The sequence below is a fragment of the Bufo gargarizans genome, chromosome 1, assembly GCF_014858855.1.
Source record: "Bufo gargarizans isolate SCDJY-AF-19 chromosome 1, ASM1485885v1, whole genome shotgun sequence".
In the NCBI taxonomy this organism is placed as follows: Eukaryota; Metazoa; Chordata; class Amphibia; order Anura; family Bufonidae; genus Bufo; species Bufo gargarizans.
Genome location: NC_058080.1, coordinates 381,976,775 through 381,996,470, shown reverse-complemented (window position 1 = coordinate 381,996,470; position 19,696 = coordinate 381,976,775). Strand labels below are relative to the sequence as shown.

Genomic DNA, 19,696 nt, shown 5'->3' with positions numbered 1-19,696 from the left:
GTCCAAGCTGTCCTTCAGCTTTGGGAAAATGTCCTAACCGTTTAGCTGGAGGAGAGTTATTTTAACCCTTCATATCTCAGGCTGTATAGAAGCTAGACATTTGGGCCTGGTCTTGTTTGAACACTGACTTTGTAATAGTATTAAATAGATTATCAGGCTTTAGCTGCTTTTACTCCCAACCCAATTCTTAAAAGCTATATTTTCCGATGTAGAGGAGCTGATGCTGCAATCCTGGGCTCGTTTTAAGCTTTGTCAGTTTTTAAACAAGACCAGGCCCAAATCTCTAGCTTCTGCAAAGCCTGAGATAATGGTTAAAGGGGTTGTCTCATCTCAGACAATGGGGGCATATCGCTAGGATATGCCCCTATTGTCTTATAGGTGGTGTTCCCACCGATTGGACCCTCGCCTATATCGGGAAAGGAGCCCTGCAAAGTGGTGGCTGGAGAACTCCGGTCCTGCCACCACCATGCGATCTCCCCATAGAAGTGAATGGGAGTGCACCGCGCATGATCGGCCACTGCTCCCATTCACTTCAATAGGCCAGTGCTCGGCTATTTTCGGCAGCCCCATAGAAAATGTATGGAGGGTGCTTGCGCAGTGCGCCCTCCACCACTTTCGGGGATCTGTTCCTAGCGAAATGCCCCCATTGTCTGAGAGGAGACAACCCCTTTAAAGCAGCCCTATCCCATTCAGCAGTCTATAATCTCAGCCAGCATGGAGGATGAGGGAGAGGCAGTAGGGTAGTCAACAGGTTGAAGGGAGGATAGGAAAAAATCTTCTCTTATGGTAACCATTCTCACTAGAGACGAATCTAGCATATTAGCTCTCACATGGTTATGTTATCAGAGAATTAAAAATGTTCTATGTCTTGGAGTGCAGCAACACAAAAACAGTTAGTTTTTTTGTTAAAACAAGTATTTTAGTTTTTATTATGTTATAATACTTGCATATCTTGGCATCATCGTAATCCTACCACCACAGAATGAAGTTGTCATATTGTTTATACCAGGGCTTGACAACTTTCCTTGGAATCTAGGAGCCAGCTAAAAAAATTAGGAGCCAGGCAGAGCCGTGTCATAAAGCCCCCAGTAGATACCCCCACCCCCATAGTGCTCCCCCACTTCTCCATAGGGCCCCCAGTAGATGCCCCCATAGGGCTCCTTCCCCTCTTTTCCATAGTGCCCCCCCATAATGTGCCAGTATATAGGGGCCCCCATAGTGCCCCCCATAATGTGCCAGTATATAGGCCACCATAGTGCCCCTCATATTGTGCCAGTATATAGGGCCCCATAGTGCTTCCCCCTCTTCATAGTGCCCCCCCCATATTGTGCCAGCATATAAGGCCCCCACCCCCCTTCTTGCCACAGTATACTATAAATAATAAAAACAATAAACTCATATACTTACCTTATGCTGTCAGTGATGCGATGCAGCCCTCTTCAGGCCTGTGTCCCGCACTGTACGGCTCAGGCAGCGCGTCATCCCGCCGCCTGCACCGGCCTCTGATAGGCTACAGGACTAGGCCTGTAGCCTATGAGAGGAACGGGCAAGGGAGACTCCTCTCCCCTGCTCCTCCGCACCATTCATCTGTATCACTGTCCTGAGGACGGCGATACAGATGACTATGGAGATGAGCACTTCCACAATGGAGGCGCTCATCTCCACTCCTGCTGCCTCCGGACAGAACGGGCCCCCCTCCGGCACTCCGCACCCGTCGCCTGTGCACCTTTTGAAAACGGGCTGACAAATACCCAAGCGCCAGGACCAAATTCCTGATCGCCATGGCGACCGGGCGCCTGGGATTTGTCGAGCCCTGGTTTATACCACACGGTGAATGCCGTAAAAATAAATCCTGCAAAATAATGTTAATATACCTTTTTTGTTTATGATTGCATTTTACTTATTTTTGGCTAAAAATCTTATTTTCAATTGGCCTTTATTAAAAATATTGAGACATTTTGTCACAAAGGGTTAACAGTTTTTCTAACTGTGTGACTGGTACTTTTACTTTGTGCAAGTCATCCAATAAACCTTATCTCTAAACTACAGAGGTCATAAAACTTATTTAATCCATATTCTTATCAGTAAGATGAGAACAGAGGCTGCTGCTCAAAATGAGTACAATGCAATAATTAAAAAAAATTTACTCCCAAAAGGTGTACATAGCCTTTAGGGTTACAATTTGTTATGTCACTAGGGTTAAAATGCACTTCAATCACCTGAGCTGTGCACCAACTTTACCTCAGACATAAATTGTAAATCGGAAAAAAAAAGTGATAGGAAAAAAAAAAAAACTATCTTAACGTGACTGTTGAGAGTTTAAAAGGGTTGTCAAAGTTAAAATGTTATTATACTTATGTTTTGAGGGGGGGGCAAGTAAAATAATTGACATCACCTTCACCAGCCCCTCCAATCCAGCGCTGCTGCTCCTTTCTCTTCCTCGGGCTGCAGCCAGTGACCTATTCTTGTGGCTGCAGCGGTAACATCCTCTATGTAGCCATTCACTGGCTTCAGTGGTGCACAGACTGAGACTGCAGCAGTCACAATAATACATTACTGGCTGCAGTTCAGGGAAACGGGAAGGAGCAGCAGTGCTGGATTGGAGGGGGTGGCAAGGTAATTTATTTTATTTTACTGGCCCCACAGAGAATTGGTATAATTTTTTTTAACTTGGACATCTCTTTTAACGAAATCTTCTCAACAGGAAATTCACTGTAAAACCTGGCTCAGTGCCTTGAGGGCTAGCTCAGATAAATGTAATGACATGTAGCAATCTGCCACTTCATTCTGGAGAAGTAGTACTTTTAATTCATATGCAAATAAGTAGTTAACTGGAGAAAGAGTGCACTGTGGCCTGGACCCGTCCTCATTACACTTAACTGCTCATTTACATATGGATTAAAAGTGCTTTTTTTCTCCAGAATAAAGCTACGGATTGCTAAGTGAAAGGCATCATTATTTTGAGGTGAGCTAGCCCTACAAGGCATTGTGCCTGGTTAGACCATGGTTTTCCTGGTGACATACTCCCTTTAAGTGCATTTCCAGAACAACAACAACTTGGTAACATAAAACACATCAATGCTTTCTTCTTCAGAGCTCCCAGGAAAGCAGGAACAGCTTTGTGCCATTTATAAAGTTCTTGGGCAGCTTCCACAGGCCAACTATAACAGCTTGGAAAGACTAATCTTCCACCTTGTCAAGTGAGTAGAAGAGGTTTTTCCACACAGGAGTTTCCACTACAGTATTAGGGTTGCAATATTTGAAACATTTAACAGAACCAGCAAAATGGATAAAATTTAAACTTAAAGGGAACCTGTCATCTGGATTTTGTGTATAGAGCTGAGGACATGGGTTGCTAGATGGCCGCTAGTACATCCGCAATACCCAGTCCCCATAGCTCTGTGTGCTTTTAGTCCTGTGTGCTCTGAGTCCTGTACGTGAGATGAGTCAGAGACAGGACTCATCTCCGGTTAATTTGCATATGTATCAAATCATTTTATTTACACAATAAAAGCACACAGAGCTATGGGGACTGGGTATTGCGGATGTGCTAGCCGCCATCTAGCAACCCATGTCCTCGGCTCTATACACAAAATCCCGGTGACGGGTTCCCTTTTAAAGGAATTGTCACTGAATTTATTTCTCGCTCGTATCATTGGAGGACACAGGACCGTGGGTATAGCTGTTTGCTGCCACTAGGAGGTGACACTAGGCTGAAGAGCATATCCGTTTTTAGTAGGGCTGCACGATATATCGGAAAAAATAATCGAATTGCGATAATCGGCGAATGCGATATGGCGATTTGGCCGACCCGAAAATGCAGCGATTATATATGAAGGGGCCCCGCGCACATAACTGGCTTTGTGTGTAACGTATTTTACTACTGTGTGAAACAAGCTCTCTCCTATTGATAATATGGCCAGCCTCTGTACTCACTTTCACAGTACTATGAATGCACTGCAGCGAGCGGGCCGGCCGGCGCGTGACTGACCTCACTTAGTAACGCTCCTGCTTCCTGAAGTGGGAGGAGCGTTACTAAGTGACGTCAGTCACGCGCCGGCCAGCCTGCTCGCTGCAGTGCATTCATAGTACTGTGAAAGTGAGTACAGAGGCTGGCCATATTATCAATAGGAGAGAGCTTGTTTCACACAGTAGTAAAATACTTTACACACAAAGCCAGTTATGTGCGCAGTTTAGGACACATAGGGCATGAGGGGGGCCAGTATAAGATGCTATATGTGTGTCTTATGCTGGCCCCCCTCATGGCCCTATGTGTCATAGCACACATCCCCTATAACAGTGCCATCCACAGGTCCCCCATAATCCTCCACAGGCCCGCCACATGACAGGGCGTCCTCCACAGGCCCGCCACATGACAGGGCGTCCTCCACAGGCCCGCCACATGACAGGGCGTCCGCGGTTCATATGGGAAAATCCAAGCAAATGGACCTCTAGCACAATTCCCTTAAAATATCGCATTGCATATCGTTATCGCAATTTTTAGGGCCCTAATCGCAATCGCACAAAATTCCCATATCGTGCAGCCCTAGTTTTTAGCTTAGTGTCGTAGGAGGCAGACCTCCCTGGCTTCCTTTCATATATATATTTTTTTATTTTTTCTCCAATCTAACATCTGGATGGGGAACAGAGTCTCATTGCCTCTCTGTCTACCCTGGGAGGCTGGCCGGTGTCCCACCGCCCTCCCTCCCCAAGAAGAAAAGTGGACCAGGCCAGCCTCGCTCCCCTGCTTTCCACCAGCGCAAGGGCCACCTGTTCTCCAAGCCCTTCCCTCACCAGTCCCCTGCCACTTGTGTTCCTGCGACTGTAGAGGTGACCCTGCTGGTTTATGATAGAAGGGCGAAGAACACGGATGAAGGCAGGAGAGTATATCCCTCTCCCATTGCTTACCTCCTTCTCTAGTCCCAACCCTCTGCCTGGTCCCATATTTGGACAGCAGGTATCTCGATTATTAGGCGGACGCCATTGCGCCGCCTCTGGCCATGCAGGGTTGATTTTATTTTATTTTTATTTTTATTTTTTTCGGGTCTGACCTTAATTGGAGCCCAGCTGCCTGGCGGCTCCGCTATTTAGGGCATCGGGGGCGCTTTTCCTTCGTTCAAACGCATCATTATCTGCCCTCACCTCCCCCGCTGCTGGACCCCGATGCATGCGTTATTCTGGGAGTCCCGACCGTCCTGTCGGGATCCCTATGCGCCGCAAAGTGCGAATCATGGCAGGGGGGCGTTGCTAGCGGCAAGTTTCGCGCCAGTCATGCTCTTCAGCGTCCTGAGGGGGTCGGGCTAGCTTACCTGCCGCGACAGGACGTTTCCTTCCCCGGATCTCTGCAGCTCTGTCCGGGGAACACAGGACCTGGGTTTGCCAGCCATTCTGGTAGGAATATCGCTACCCCCTCCAGCATTGAGCGCTATCGCAGCACACCATGTCTGACTCAATCAGTACTTCCCTCTCAGGCCAACCGCAGGGCCACCTACTATGCATGCGCTACATGCAAGGTAAAATTCCGTGGACAGGCAGACTCTCTGTGCTCGGCATGCTATGTGCCTAGGCAGCCCCCCCCCCCCCCCTTCCAGAAGTGGACCAATCTGTCATTGTGGAACCAGACTGGGCGCGGGCCTTGTCCTGGGCAGTGGAGGATCTATCTAAGATATCCCAATCCACCCTTTCTCTCATGGGTCGTTTGGTTGATAAATCGCCACCTGCGCAGTCCGCACCGTCTCAGGGCGTCCACTCCAGGGGCAGGCCTCCTAACAAGCATCCCAGAGCAGCACACCTTTCCTCCTCTGAAGCCTCAGCATCCCGTCCCCCTCTCGGTTCCCAATCACAGGCGTCCTCCATTCTGGGAGACACAATGTTGGAGGGGAAGATTGCAGATTCGGACTCTGATGTAGATCCGGAACAGTCTTCCCAAATTGCATCCATGGTGGATAGCCTGATATCTGCCGTCCGGGACACTTTCCAGGTGCAGGATGACCTTCCCTCCACCAGCCACCAAGGGGTGTCTTTTCTGCGCTCGAAGCATGCCCCTAAGACTTTCCCCTTGCACAATGACTTCTCTGTGGTTGTCGCCAAGGCATGGGACCAGCCAGGTCTGTGCTTTCTGGTTCCAAAGCGAAATGCGTGCATGGCGAAATGGTTCTCTCCTCTGAAAGTGGATCAGTCGATCGCTCGCCCTGCAAAATGTACGGCTATTCTAGTAGCGGACAGATCCTGTCTCCGTTACCCTGTGGACCGTCGCATAGTCTCTCGCCAAGTCAGTCTTTGCGTCCAGTGGCTCAGCACTACGGCCCATTTTCGCTTCTGCCTAGCTGGCCAAGGCGGTCTGAGTGGGCTCTCTGTATGGACCAGGACTTGGCAGCGGAGCTGAGCTTCAATCCTTGGCGGTTCAAATCTCTCAGACAGGGAAATCTCTTTGCGAGGCGGCCATGGTCACGTCCTCCTCGGCCTTCGCGGTATTTCTCCGCCGAGAACTCTGGCTTAAAGTTTGGGCGGTGGATTCCTCCTCTAAGCGCTCACTTACGGGCCTTCCTTTTGCCGGGTCCTGACTCTTCGGTACCCGGCTAGACTAAATCATTTTGGAAGCGACGGGTGGAAAGAGCACCCACCTTCCACAGCCCAAAACAAAGCACACATTTCGTTCTGTCTTCGGCTTTTTACGTTCCCAGTCCTTTCGGCGATTCTTTGGCACCCGACCGGAGGCTAACATGTCTGCCAGGCCGCTCCCACACAGGACCAGCGGAAAAAGTGTTTTAAACCCCAACCGACCTGGCGCCCGTGTGCTCAGCCGTCACGTTCCTCTTCCGGCAAACAGTCTTCCACATGAATATACGCCCCTGCCCTCGCGGGTGGGGGGGTCGTCTCCTCCTCTTTCAGGAGACCTGGCGGGCTCACATCTCTGACGCATGGGCACTTGAGATCATATCCTTGGGTGGATTTGGTCAGCGATTGCCGAGGCATACCGCTTCCGGAACAAGGCACCTCCCCCTGGGAACACAGCCCACTCTACCAGAGCGGTCGGGGCTTCTTGGGCTCACCTTCACCAGGCATCTGCGTCTCAATTGTGTAAGGCTGCGACTTGGTCCTCCTTGCACACATTCACAAAATTTTACCGGGTGCATTCTCTGGCCTCGGCAGATGCTGCTCTGGGCCGCAGGGTCTTGCAGCCCGCAGTTTAGTAACTTCCGCGAGGGGGTTGTTTTCCATGGGGTTCTGGTTTTTCCCTCCCCGTGGACTGCTTTAGGACATCCCACGGTCCTGTGTCCCCCAATGATACGAGCGAGAAAACAAGATTTTTGTGAACTCGCCTGTAAAATCTCTTTCTCGCTTAGTTCATTGGGGAAAACGGCACCCACCCAATTTTCTTAGTGCGGCATGTAGGGACAGTTGGTTGCCGGTTGGGACCTCTGTTCTGGTTTGGTCCTATGGCGGTGTGCGGTTTGTTTTTCAGTTTACTTACTGCTTCTCCTACTGCTAGGGCACAAACGGATATGCTCTCTCCAGGCTGGAGGGGGTATAGCTGGCAGAGGAGGTGCTAACAGTCTTCAGCCTAGTGTCTCCTCCTAGTAGCAGCAAACAGCTATACCCACGGTCCTGTGTCCCCCAATGAACTAAGCGAGAGAGCCAGTTAAAACCAGATAGCAGCACGTCCTTTTTTCTTAATCATTTTTTTTTATAATTGTCTGTTTTGTTAAAACATACAATCTGTCTTCAACAAATATAGATGAACAGTTCCGACAACCATACAGTAGCTTCCCTCAATAGGTGTGGTTAGTTACGTGAATAACATGGGGTAAAGACATAGGACACGACACAGAAGGGAAAGGAGAGAAAAGAACAAAACCAGATGTCCGGTAGACTGTTATGAATAGGTGGCGTAAGAATCATCCCATATCTGCCAGACCTTTGCAAACCTATCAACCGCATTAGTAGCGCAAGCTGCTAAGTATTCCATTTTAGTAGCGCGTCCTTTTTTTCTAACGTTTTTTTATTTAGATTATGATTTTGGGGACTGCCATCTTGACTGAGCAGTTCTTAACAACATTTACCCTAAGTTCACACCTGAGCGTTTTACAGCGCGTTCAAACGCGCTGTAAAACGCTAAACACGTGAAAACCAATGCTTCCCTATGGCCCTGGTTCACACTCGAGCGTTTTACAGCGCGTTCAAACGCGCTGTAAAACGCCCGACGCATAAACAAGTTCTTGAGCTTTTTTTGGGGCGTTTGTCGCGCGTTTTGGCCCATAGACTCATTGGACAACACTGCAGTCAATCACACAAACGCGCGTTTACTATTGCCAAAAAACGCAAATAAAAACTCGTGACAAATACGTGCGTAAAACGCGCGTCTCAGAAACGCTCAGGTGTGAACCCAGGGTTAAAGAGAAGCTTTACAGCAGCTACCATCGGCTATAGACACAATGGAATGGAGCTAACTTCTGTTGGGGAGTTTTCTAGGCATGCTCCGCAAGGGTCAGGAGGGAGTAGATAAGCTGTGAAATATGACCGTGTGTGTGGTATCTGTTATCTGTAATCCCGCCTGTAATAACGAGAGGACTGCTGAAAAGTGATCTGTACAGACCAAAAAGTGGCATCTGTTATTGGGCGTAGTGGCCAATAATCACCAAAAATTCTTTATAACATAAAAGATGATTAAAACAATAGGTTATTTTCTAATGACACATTCCCTTTAAATCTCATCCACACACTACAGAAATTGACCTGCGCAATGGATTTTAAATCCACAGCATGTCAATGCTATGAGTTTCCACGATGTATTTCGCTCTGCATTACGTACATCCAAAATCCGCAATGGGTTTTTCTGCCGCCTTTTATGACTTGGCTGGATGCACACATAATGTGATGCTTTTGCATACATTCTAAAAGTTGAACAGCAGCAAAGCCATCGTTTCAACTCCAACTGGAGGCTTTTTCAGACTGGACTTGTAAAGCCGTGGACTTTTTCTTTTCAGGGTTGCTCTTTTAGAAGATGAGAATCGCATGTCTCCAAACTCTTTGGCTATAGTCTTTGCTCCCTGCATACTTCGTTGTCCAGATAATTATGACCCTTTAACAAGCATGAAGGAGGTCTCCAAAGCCACCGGGTGAGTAAGAGTCAGAATTCAAATGACTTTTTTCCCAAATTTATAATACGATGCTATGAGCAATTTTTAAAAGATTCTACTGTCATAGCTTGTGAAGAGAGAACAATTCCTCTAAATTTCGTGGACTGATGAAATTCTGTTTTCCTTCACCGACAGATGTGTTGAGATGTTAATTAAAGAACAACTCAGACAATATAAAATTAAGATGCAGGAAATTGGCCTTCTGGAAGCAGCAGAGACTCGTGCAGTGTGCAGACTATCCCTTCTCAGGCAGAGCTCAGTAAGTGATGCAAATCAGATCATGGTTTTATATCAGGACTTATTATTACATCAGTTTCCTAATATGCTTCAGTAATTACTCTCAGTAAAACATGCAGATGATATCCGTGCCAAATGTGAGCTCAGAATGGAGCCTCTCGCCCCCAAGTTACCATGCAGAAAGGTAGAATCCAAGGTGCCACACAGTTTACTGCTAATGAATAGAGCTCCGGTGTAGTAATAAACAATATGGATGCATGAAGAGCTGTGGATTTAGGCTTTTTGTGTTGAAATTACACAATAAGAAAGCAAAACTGATGGGAAAGAAGTCCTGTTATATTGTGCTGCAGGTCTTTTGGCTGGATGCATGTTCCCTAATCCCTGTGTTGTCTGTGTAGACATGGAACAACTTTTTGTTGGTGCACTCTTTTATTTTTCAATGAAAGGCTTAATTTCAGTAACAGAATTATCCTGGGCAAATGCTGCTAAGGTGATAGAATGGCTGCCTTATGTGGGATAACGGATGAAGCACTGAGTTCTGATTTCATCTTTTTAGTTCCACTTAATCCTAAGCCCCTAAAGTTTCACTTACCTGAGCAGTGTCTGCCAAAGGGCCTCCACTGATAATGATATACAAGCAACACTGTCAGTGTATACATTTCTACAGTATTTCTTAAGACTCATGGGGTGCTGCTCATTTATCATGACCAGCACAAGGTTCACCTATAGCCTAGAAAGTGGTCAAAGGAGGATCTCCAGAAGATCTCGGGCACATTAAACCTTGGGGGCAATGATATGAATAAGAATAGGTTAGTTATAAATTATATTATTGTACATAATGCAGCAGTTAATTGGTAGATGTTGCAATACACTATGCTGAACTTGTGAAATTTAAGAGCGGGTTTTCAGCTTTAAAAAAAAAATAAAAATTTAATGTCGACCCCAGCCTGCTCTTCCTGTGAGTGAAAAAACACTTGTTCCTGGCCGTTCTGGTTCCTTTCACTTTCACAGATTTTCGGATCCCAGTCCGTAAACTTAGGGTTACATTTGCCGCTGCAGCCAGTGACTGACCTCAACACTAATGTGACTCAGCATTATTATGTGCCCTGCTTGGGGACACGTCACCACTGAGGCCAGTCATTGCAGCGGCACACTTGATCCCATGAAGTTTAAAGATGGGAAGTGGAAGACTATTTAAGAGACTTGGAATGTCAACCATTAACCCTTAGGATACTGGAGTTTTTTTTTGTTTTTTCATTTTTGCGCTTTAATTTTTCTTCCCCATCTAGGTTGAGCCATAACTTTTTTTATATTTTCATTCACATAGCTGTATGCGGGCTTATTTTTTGCGGGACGAGTTGTACTTTCTAGTGCCACCATTAATTATAGCATACAATGTAGTGGGAAGCGGTAAAGAAATTCCAAATGGGATGGAATTGGAAAAAAACGCAATTCCTCCACCGTTTTACGGGTTTTGTTCCCACGGCGTTTCGTTTGAAGCAAAACTGACCCATGCCCTTCCTTTTTGGGGTCAGTACGATTACAATGATTGCCCATAGGTGTAGGTTTTTTATGTCTAAGAAGTGTAAAAATAAATTTAAACTTTACCATATTCTGAACCCCATAACTTTTTTTATAGTTATATCTACTGAGCTGTGTGGGGGCTCATTTTTTGCAGGACAATCTCTCTCTCTCTCTCTCTCTATATATATATATATATATATATATATATATATATATATATATATATATATATATATATATATATATATATATATATATTTATTTAGGAGTGTGTGTGACTTTTTGATCCCATTTATTTTTAAAAAAAAATTGGGTAAGACAAGCAATGAAAAATAGCAAATTGGCCATTTTGACCCTTTTTTCTGTTACGCCATTCGCCGTATTGGAAAAATATTTTTACATTTTAATAGTACGGGCGTCTTCATTGGCTTAGAGATGGGCACAGCGCCATCAAAGGTGGGCGATAGGAAAACCTAAGATAATTATCACATCAAAGAGCATACAGTGTAACCCCTGCACCATCCTGTGCAATACAGTATAATCCCTGCACCAGTGGCATAGCTAAAGGCTCATGCACCCTGGTGCAAGCGTTTAGCTTGGGCCCCCCTCCCCTTCACTCAGAGCTGGTGCACCTAGCTTTTCTGCTGCCCAAGGCAAATATTGAAATGGCCCCCCTTCTCTCTAGTCCTACTGTTAAAGGGGTTGTCCTCCTTTTTGCTACTGATGGCCTATCCTCAGGATAGGTCATCAATATCAGATCAGCCCGAGTCCTCCGCCCCCCCGACGATCAGCTATTGGAAGAGAGGGCAGCACTCATATGAGAACTGCTTTCTCTGTTCTGTTCATCTGCTCCCCAAAGCATTTGCAGTGATGAGCAGGTAAACAGAGCAGAGAAGGCAGCGCTCATACAAAAAAAAAAAAAAAGAAAAGCGTACAACCCATTTAAAGACATACTTGGTTAACATTACATACAGCGCTACAGAACATACAGGGTAATACAGCACCACATATGTGCCTCTTACATCCAGTGACTTCTCTTCTCTGATGTAGATTTTCTTTCCTCTTCTCCTGTCAGACCAGACCGCCATGGTGACTTCTTTCAGCTGCGCCTCGTCTCTGCAGAGTTTAACAAATAGACATCTTACTTTCCTACTTTTTCATCCTCCTCCTCACCTTCTCAACACCCCCATCCTTCCACCCCCATTACTGTGCCCACTGTGCTCCCCTATACTTTCCTGCAGAAACAGTCCCCCTGAAAATACTGGTACCACACAGTGCGTCAGTACAAAAACACTCCTTTTATATTGTGCGCTAGTACAAAAAAATCCCCCCCTTCCTTTCAGATCAGACCCCCATATAAAACCCTAAATGAGACCCCCCCCCCCCCATCTCGGACCAAACCCCCTTTACACATTTGTCAGACCCCATATAAGAGCCCAGTTTTAGACCTCAGATCAGACCTACATTAGACCTCCATGTAAGACCCCAACCCACTATCAGACCTCAGATAAGACCCCCCATTGGACCTCCAGACCCCCCCCCCCCCCCCCCCCAATCCAGTCAGACCTCAGATCAGACTGTAAAATAATGAAGTAACTTACCTCTCCTGCCACCACTCTTCTTGTCCTGGCTGTCTTCTCTTCTCCGGGGCCGCGATGTAGTCAGCTGACCTCCTGCAGCGTCAGGTCAGAGTGCGCTCTGTACGTCCTGATGCTGCAGGCAGCCAGGACACAGCAGCGCGGGCCCTGAGAAGAGCAAGCAGGAGGAGGGGTGCGTACTGTACAGTGCTTCTCTCCCCCTCCCCCCCGTCTCCTACAGACTAGTGAGCGCTTCCATTATGCACTGCATCTTATAAAGGGAAAAGTACAGTACCACTGGCAAGGGGGCCCTCTGGCCCGCCTGGATTAGGCTTCGGGTCGCAACCACGACCACTGCGACCCCTATAGTTACGCCAGTGCCCTGCACCATACTGTTTAATATATAGTATAATCACTACACCATGCTGTACAGAATACATTATAATTCCTGCACCATGCCGTACAATATATAGTATAGTTAATACACCATGATGTACAATATACAGTATAACCCCTACACCATGCTATGTAATATACCTTATAATCCATACATCATGCCATACAATATACAGTATAATCCCTACACCAGGGATGTCAAACTCGTGGCCCTCCAGCTGTTGCAAAACTACAACTCCCATCATGCCTGGGCATACTACAGCTATCAGGGAATGATGGGAGTTGTAGTTTTGCAACATCTGGAGGGCCATGAGTTTGACATCCATGCCCTACACCATGCAGTACAGAATGCATCATAATCCCTGCCCCATGCCATACATTATACAGTATAGTTCATACACCATGCTGTACAATATGCAGTATAGTTTACACTAGGGGTGGGCGATATAGACGATATGCGATATAAACTATATAAATCTGGCCAACGATAGAGATTTTGTTTATATCCCCAGATCGCAGTAGAACATGGCATGCGCCGCTCTCAGCACTCACCATGTTCTCCTGAGCCGGCACAGTGGAGAAGGAGAGAGTCCCTCCCTCCCCACTGTGTGCGGCTGCCGCTGACTACCAGTGAGAATAGACTAGGAGGAGGAGGGGAGGGACTGAATACAAACGTAGCCTGCATATGCCGTCCATATCCCATACCCGGCCTCTATTGCTGCGCACCGTGATCTGCCGCAATTAACCCCTCAGGTCCTGAGGGATTAATTGCGGCGGATCACGGTGCGCAGTAATAGAGGCCGGGTATGGGATTGCGGAACTATACTGCATATTGAACGGCATGGTGTATCGATTATAATGTATATTATACAGCATGGTGTATGAACTATACTGTATATTGTAAGGCATGATGTATGGATTATAATGTACGTTATATAGCATGGTGCAGGGATTATACTGTCACATAGAAGAGAAAAGGCAGCTCTCTCCTTCTCCTCTTTGCAGTGAGCACAGAACCAGCTCCTGGACACGGCTGACTTGTATATTCAAAAACAAAACGTAGAGTCCAGCTCAATCTTGTAGCGAAGAGGAGTACTTTATTGAAGCAATAAAAATTCCTGTACAGGACATCTACGTGGGAGGCCGGCTGGGCACTGCAGGGGGGGGCGTTACGGGGCACTAGAGCAGAGTAATAACGCCCCTCTGGGCACCTTGGAACCTCATTTGCATATCAGAAAAATCACTTTTTAATAAGAATGAAAAGTTGAATTAAAGAAAGAAGACACATGCAGGAATGAAGGTACTTTATTGCACATTGCTATGTAGGGCTGCAACGATTAATCGATTATATTCGATAACTGGATTCGTTGTCGACGAATCCAGTTATCGAATAATCGCCGATTCGTTGCTATTCGGGCGGGCGGTCGCTGCATCTTTATTTTACCTTTTTACAATGACGCTCCCGCTCCTGTAACAGCCAGGCAGAGCGGACGGCGGCGTAACGTCACTCACTCACGTGACACGCCTGCTCCGCCTCCTTCATTCATGAAGTGGGCGGAGCAGGCGCGTCACGTGATTGAGTGACGTTACGCCGCCGTCCGCTCTGCCTGGCTGTTACAGGAGCGGGAGCGTCATTGTAAAAAGGTAAAATAAAGATGCAAGCATCGGGGCCGGGGCTGTTAGGGGGAAGGGGAAGGGGGAGGGGGAGGATCTGTCTATGGCACTGCTATGGGAAGGGGGGGTCTGTGTATAGCACTGCTATGGGGAGGGGGGAGGATCTGTCTATGGCACTGCTATGGGGAGGGGGGTCTGTGTATAGCACTGCTATGGGGAGGAGGGGGGGTCTGTGTATGGCACTGCTATGGGAAGGGGGGGTCTGTGCACTGTTATGAGGAAAGGGATCTGTGCACTGTTATGCCCATAACAGTGCACAGATCCCCCTCTCCATAACTGCGCCGTCCACAGATCCCCCTCTCCATAACTGCGCCGTCCACAGATCCCCCTCTCCATAACTACGCCGTCCACAGATCCCCCCTCTCCATAACTACGCCGCCCACAGATCCCCCATAATAGTGTCGCCCACAGATCCCCCATAATAGTGTCGTCCACAGATCCCCCATAATAGTGTCGTCCACAGATCCCCCATAATAGTGTCGTCCACAGATCCCCCATAATAGTGTCGTCCACAGATCCCCCATAATAGTGTCGTCCACAGATCCCCCATAATAGTGTCGTCCACAGATCCCCCATAATAGTGTCGTCCACAGATCCCCCATAATAGTGTCGTCCACAGATCCCCCATAATAGTGTCGTCCACAGATCCCCCATAATAGTGTCGTCCACAGATCCCCCATAATAGTGTCGTCCACAGATCCCCCATAATAGTGTCGTCCACAGAGCCCCCATAATAGTGTCGTCCACAGAGCCCCCATAATAGTGTCGTCCACAGAGCCCCCATAATAGTGTCGTCCACAGAGCCCCCATAATAGTGTCGTCCACAGATCCCCCATAATAGTGTCGTCCACAGATCCCCCATAATAGTGTCGTCCACAGAGCCCCCATAATAGTGTCGTCCACAATTTGTTTTAATATGGCCTTTGAACATAATTTTTCAAGTAAGATCATATAAACCTCTCTGTTTTGTAATTTTGTCGTTTTTTTCGATTAATCGTAGAAATTAATCGGCAACTAATCGATTATTCAAATAATCGTTAGCTGCAGCCCTATTGCTATGTTAACGGTTTTATATGGTCAAAATAGGTGACAGATTCCCTTTAATTGGTTCCTGGATGACCATTGTATGTTGAAACCATTGTATGTTGAGTAATCGGTTCCAAAGCCATCCAAGATGAGAGAAAATAAATATTTAAGACAAATTGGCAGATAACTAATATAGATAAAACAAGTCCTTACATATAACAGTCAGGAATATCTGCTAACTAGTAACTAAGGCTACTTTCACACTGGCGTTTTGGCTTTCAGTTTGTGAGATCCGTTCAGGGCTCTCACAAACGGTCCAAAACGGATCAGTTTGCATTCTAATGGAAAAGGATCTGCTCAATGCATCAGTTCTGTTTCCATCCCGCTTTGGAGATGGACACCGTCTGATGAAACTGACACAATCTGGCACAATGGAAACCGGATCCGTCTTCCATTGACTTTCAATGGTGTTCAAGACAGATCCGTCTAGGCTATGCTAAAGATAATACAAACTGATCCGTTCAGAATGGATGCAGACGGTTGTATTATCTGAATGGATCTGTCCATGACCGATCCACACAAAACGAGAGTGTGTAAGTAACCTAATCCAGCTATGTTACCAGAGAAGTGATAGATTGGATCTCAGTCTGAGACATTGTATGTTGAGTCTAGTTTCAACTTATGATCGGTGAGAAAAGATCACTGTATGTTCAAAATATTGTATCTTGAGGGATCACTGTATATTCATTGTATGATCATTATAAATAGCCCCCCTTGTCACCTATTTGTTACACAAGGGTTAGGGTACTTTCACACTTGCGTTTTTCTTTTCCGGCATAGAGTTCCGTCACAGGAGCTCTATACCGGAAAAAAACTGATCAGTTTTATCCCCATGCATTCTGAATGGAGAGTAATCCGTTCAGTTTGCATCAGGATGTCTTCAGTTCAGTCGTTTTGACTGATCAGGCAAAAGAGAAAACCGCAGCATGCTACGGTTTTCTCTCCGGCCAAAAAAACTGAATACATGCCTGAACGCCGGATCCGGCATTTTTTACCATAGGAATGTATTAGCGCCGGATCCGGCATTCAGAATACCGGAATGCCGGATCCGTCGTTCCGGCATGCGCATGCGCAGATCGGCAAAAATGTACAAGACTGATCCGTCTGTCCGCATGACAAGCGGAGAGACGGATCCGTCCTTGCAATGCATTTGTGAGACGGATCCGCATCCGGATCCGTCTCACAAATGCTTTCAGTCAGCGGCAGATCGGCGGATCCGGCGGCCAGTTCCGACGACGGAACTGGCCGCCGGATCACACTGCCGCAAGTGTGAAAGTAGCCTTATGTGTATCAATAAGGCATGGATTTAGATGGTTGTGCCTTCACAGACGGGACAAAGTATTCCCACTCATTTACAGTACTATGCAGTAGAGCACCATGAAGGTCTACTTACTAGTATGGGCAAACTTTGCCACCCTTAATTTTATGTAATGGTGTTTGGCAAAAAACAATGTCTGTTATTAGATTTCAATTTGGTATTTTGCCTGCAACCCTAAGACTTGTGTCGTCTACTCATTTCTTCTTGCAACAGGCATGGTCTGGTCACTTAAGATTTATCTCTCCTATTGATGATCTTCTGGTAGGTATAATTCCTCGTGTCACCTTATCTGCATGCCTAATGCCTGAATCGCACGCAATACTGATTTACAGCACAGCCGGCTATTTTAATGTGCAATCACTAATACCATTAAATGATAGTGCCAAATGTCATGATCTTCAGTTATGTTCCACAATAACTAAAGGGACATATTATCTATTCAAGGTTTTCCAAAACATTCTGCGGCCTTCACCAAACCTATTTCAAGATACCGATTTCTTCTCCATTAAAGTGTTTGTTGTGTTTGCATGCCCCAAATTTTTGCTTTTGAAATAAATTAATTTTGGAACTGAAAAATACAAAATATGTAAGTGGGGTTTTATTAACGGTGTATTGCCTAACCTGCTGTTCTTTGCAGACTAAGAGCCCGTCTCCCAGTGACAATGGCTTACCCGATCTGGAAGCAGTGCATGAGGAGCAGTTTGCAGACTGTGACACCGTACATGAATCAGAATTACTTATAGATAGGATCCGAACTATCAAAGATGAAAAGTGAGTATAAAAAAATGTCAAGTGTTTGACTGCTTTAGTAAGAGTCTCTTCTTCCTACTTTCCATATATGTATATCCGACTCTTCACAATTTTTTTGAGAAAGGATAAGCAACTTAGACTACATTCACATCTCCGTTGAGGAAATACGGCTGTCTTGTCCACCACAAATGCCAGCTGTCAGCCAGATGAACAGTTTTTGTCCATCCGAAACCCAGCATTTATGGTGGAAAGTGGCTAGATCACCGCCCAACCTCATTCCAGTCAGCAGGGATCCAGAGGTGAAGTAGAGCATCCGGCTGCTCTGTGTCGGAACAGCCTGCCGGATCTCCTGACAGAGATGTGAACAAGGCCTAGGAAAACATTGCTCTTCCAGAGATATTTGGAGAAAAACACTTTGAGCAATAGATTGTGGGAACTCCTGAGAAGATACAGCAAGTTATATGCTGGTTATGCACTGGCCTAATTGGTGCATTGCAGCCGGGAAGCAGGTAAGTATGCTGCCCTTCACAGATCTGACCAAGAGGGGAGGTTAGCCCAAAAATCCCAGGCTATGAGCTATGCGCTACGATTGGCCAGCACTGCAGCAAGGGACAACCCTAATACAAAAACTCCTCCCAGTACAACAGAGGGAGCTGCAGACACCGGAGCCCATACCGGGCAAACGGAGCGGTGCCCAGACATACTAGTAAGTGCAGGGGGACCCCTGGGCGCCGCTCTGCCACTGATATAGTTAGTTTTTACTTTTTAAACTAGTGAAAGGTCCTCTTTAACTATGCCACTTTCTGATTAACACATCCTTTTTATTGCAGGTCCGTATTTGTTGTCGGGCAAATTGATAGGTTGAGCTCTGCTGTTGTCTGTGGTTTATTATATGGGATTCCATTGATGGGATGCAGATGCAGCAGAGCTAAACTTAATGGTTAACGCATTCAGTAAAGAATAACAAGAAAAGGTTAACTGATTTTTCAATAGATATCAATGGCTTTTGTCACAAGATAACCGAGATAACACTGTGACGTGTTATCAGAGTCAATTTTAACTCCGCTACATCTGTAAAACTTTTCAACTACACCACCCAACATTGAAAAAATTAATCTCAGCAGATCAACTTTGCGACAGACATGAAAAGGTACCAGTAGTTGACAGAACATGATCTAAATTGGCCTTGCAGAATCTGTAGTGTATGACCAGATCTACAAGAAATTGTGCAGCTCTAAAGGGGCAAGAAATCAGTGTACATGTTTTGACAAGGCAGAATGGCAATTCTATTTAATAGGGCCAGGCAGGCCCCAGAACTGCTGTAGAGTGTGAGGCTTATAAAAAACCAGGGTGTGAGTTAACCCTAAGAGTCCTGAATTTGTGTGAAACTGGCCTAGATGTGTTTTTTGACCAGTGGAAGATCCTCTTAATTGCGGTTGGGTTATGCTACAAAGTGCTGATCAGCTTTCTTGGCATTGGTGGTATGGTAAAAAGAATGTGGGCACCAATAAAGCAGGCAAATTTAGTGCATAGTTAAAATGGATGATTTTTTTAAATAACCTCCTGTTTCTCCAAATCATGGTTCTCTGGGTGATTTTGGTAAAGACAATATAACCAGTTATACTTCTTCCTTTGTTTTAGGGCACTGCTTTCATATTGTCAAATTATTTTACCTCTTTAGTTTACTAGTATAATTTTATATTTTGCAGGGAGGATATTACTTACCGGCTTCCGGAGCTTGAACCGCGCGGATCAGATGAAGAGAATATGGACTCTGAAACCTCAAACAGCACAGAGAGTTTATTGGACGATAGACCTGTCCCTCTAGAAAAGGAAGGTCAGTATTAAGGTAGTGTGTCCTTTGATATTACTTCTATATTAAAGCATGTTCTTTTCAAACATTTGGGAAGCGTCTTCTATGCGGTATGTTCAAATATAACGTCCAGTGCTAATTAATGGTAACACCAGTCACACGTGGCAGAGAACAATCTGTG

General features: G+C 46.1%; 1 protein-coding gene across 8 annotated transcripts in view; it reads left to right on the top strand.

The window, feature by feature from the left end:
- Nucleotides 1-19,696, top strand: part of MYO9B (myosin IXB) — a 157,614-nt gene that overhangs the window by 130,905 nt on the left and 7,013 nt on the right. For 5 of the 8 annotated variants that reach the window (XM_044270264.1, XM_044270246.1, XM_044270255.1 and 2 more), the window contains 6 exons: nt 3,095-3,200; nt 8,988-9,119; nt 9,276-9,399; nt 17,166-17,213; nt 17,590-17,723; nt 19,412-19,539. In XM_044270264.1, the coding sequence (XP_044126199.1) occupies nt 3,095-3,200; nt 8,988-9,119; nt 9,276-9,399; nt 17,166-17,213; nt 17,590-17,723; nt 19,412-19,539 (672 nt within the window). Of the gene's footprint in view, nt 1-3,094; nt 3,201-8,987; nt 9,120-9,275; nt 9,400-17,165; nt 17,214-17,589; nt 17,724-19,411; nt 19,552-19,696 lie in introns of all 8 variants that reach the window. The other 3 variants (XM_044270282.1, XM_044270239.1, XM_044270272.1) reach the window with 2 other exon arrangements.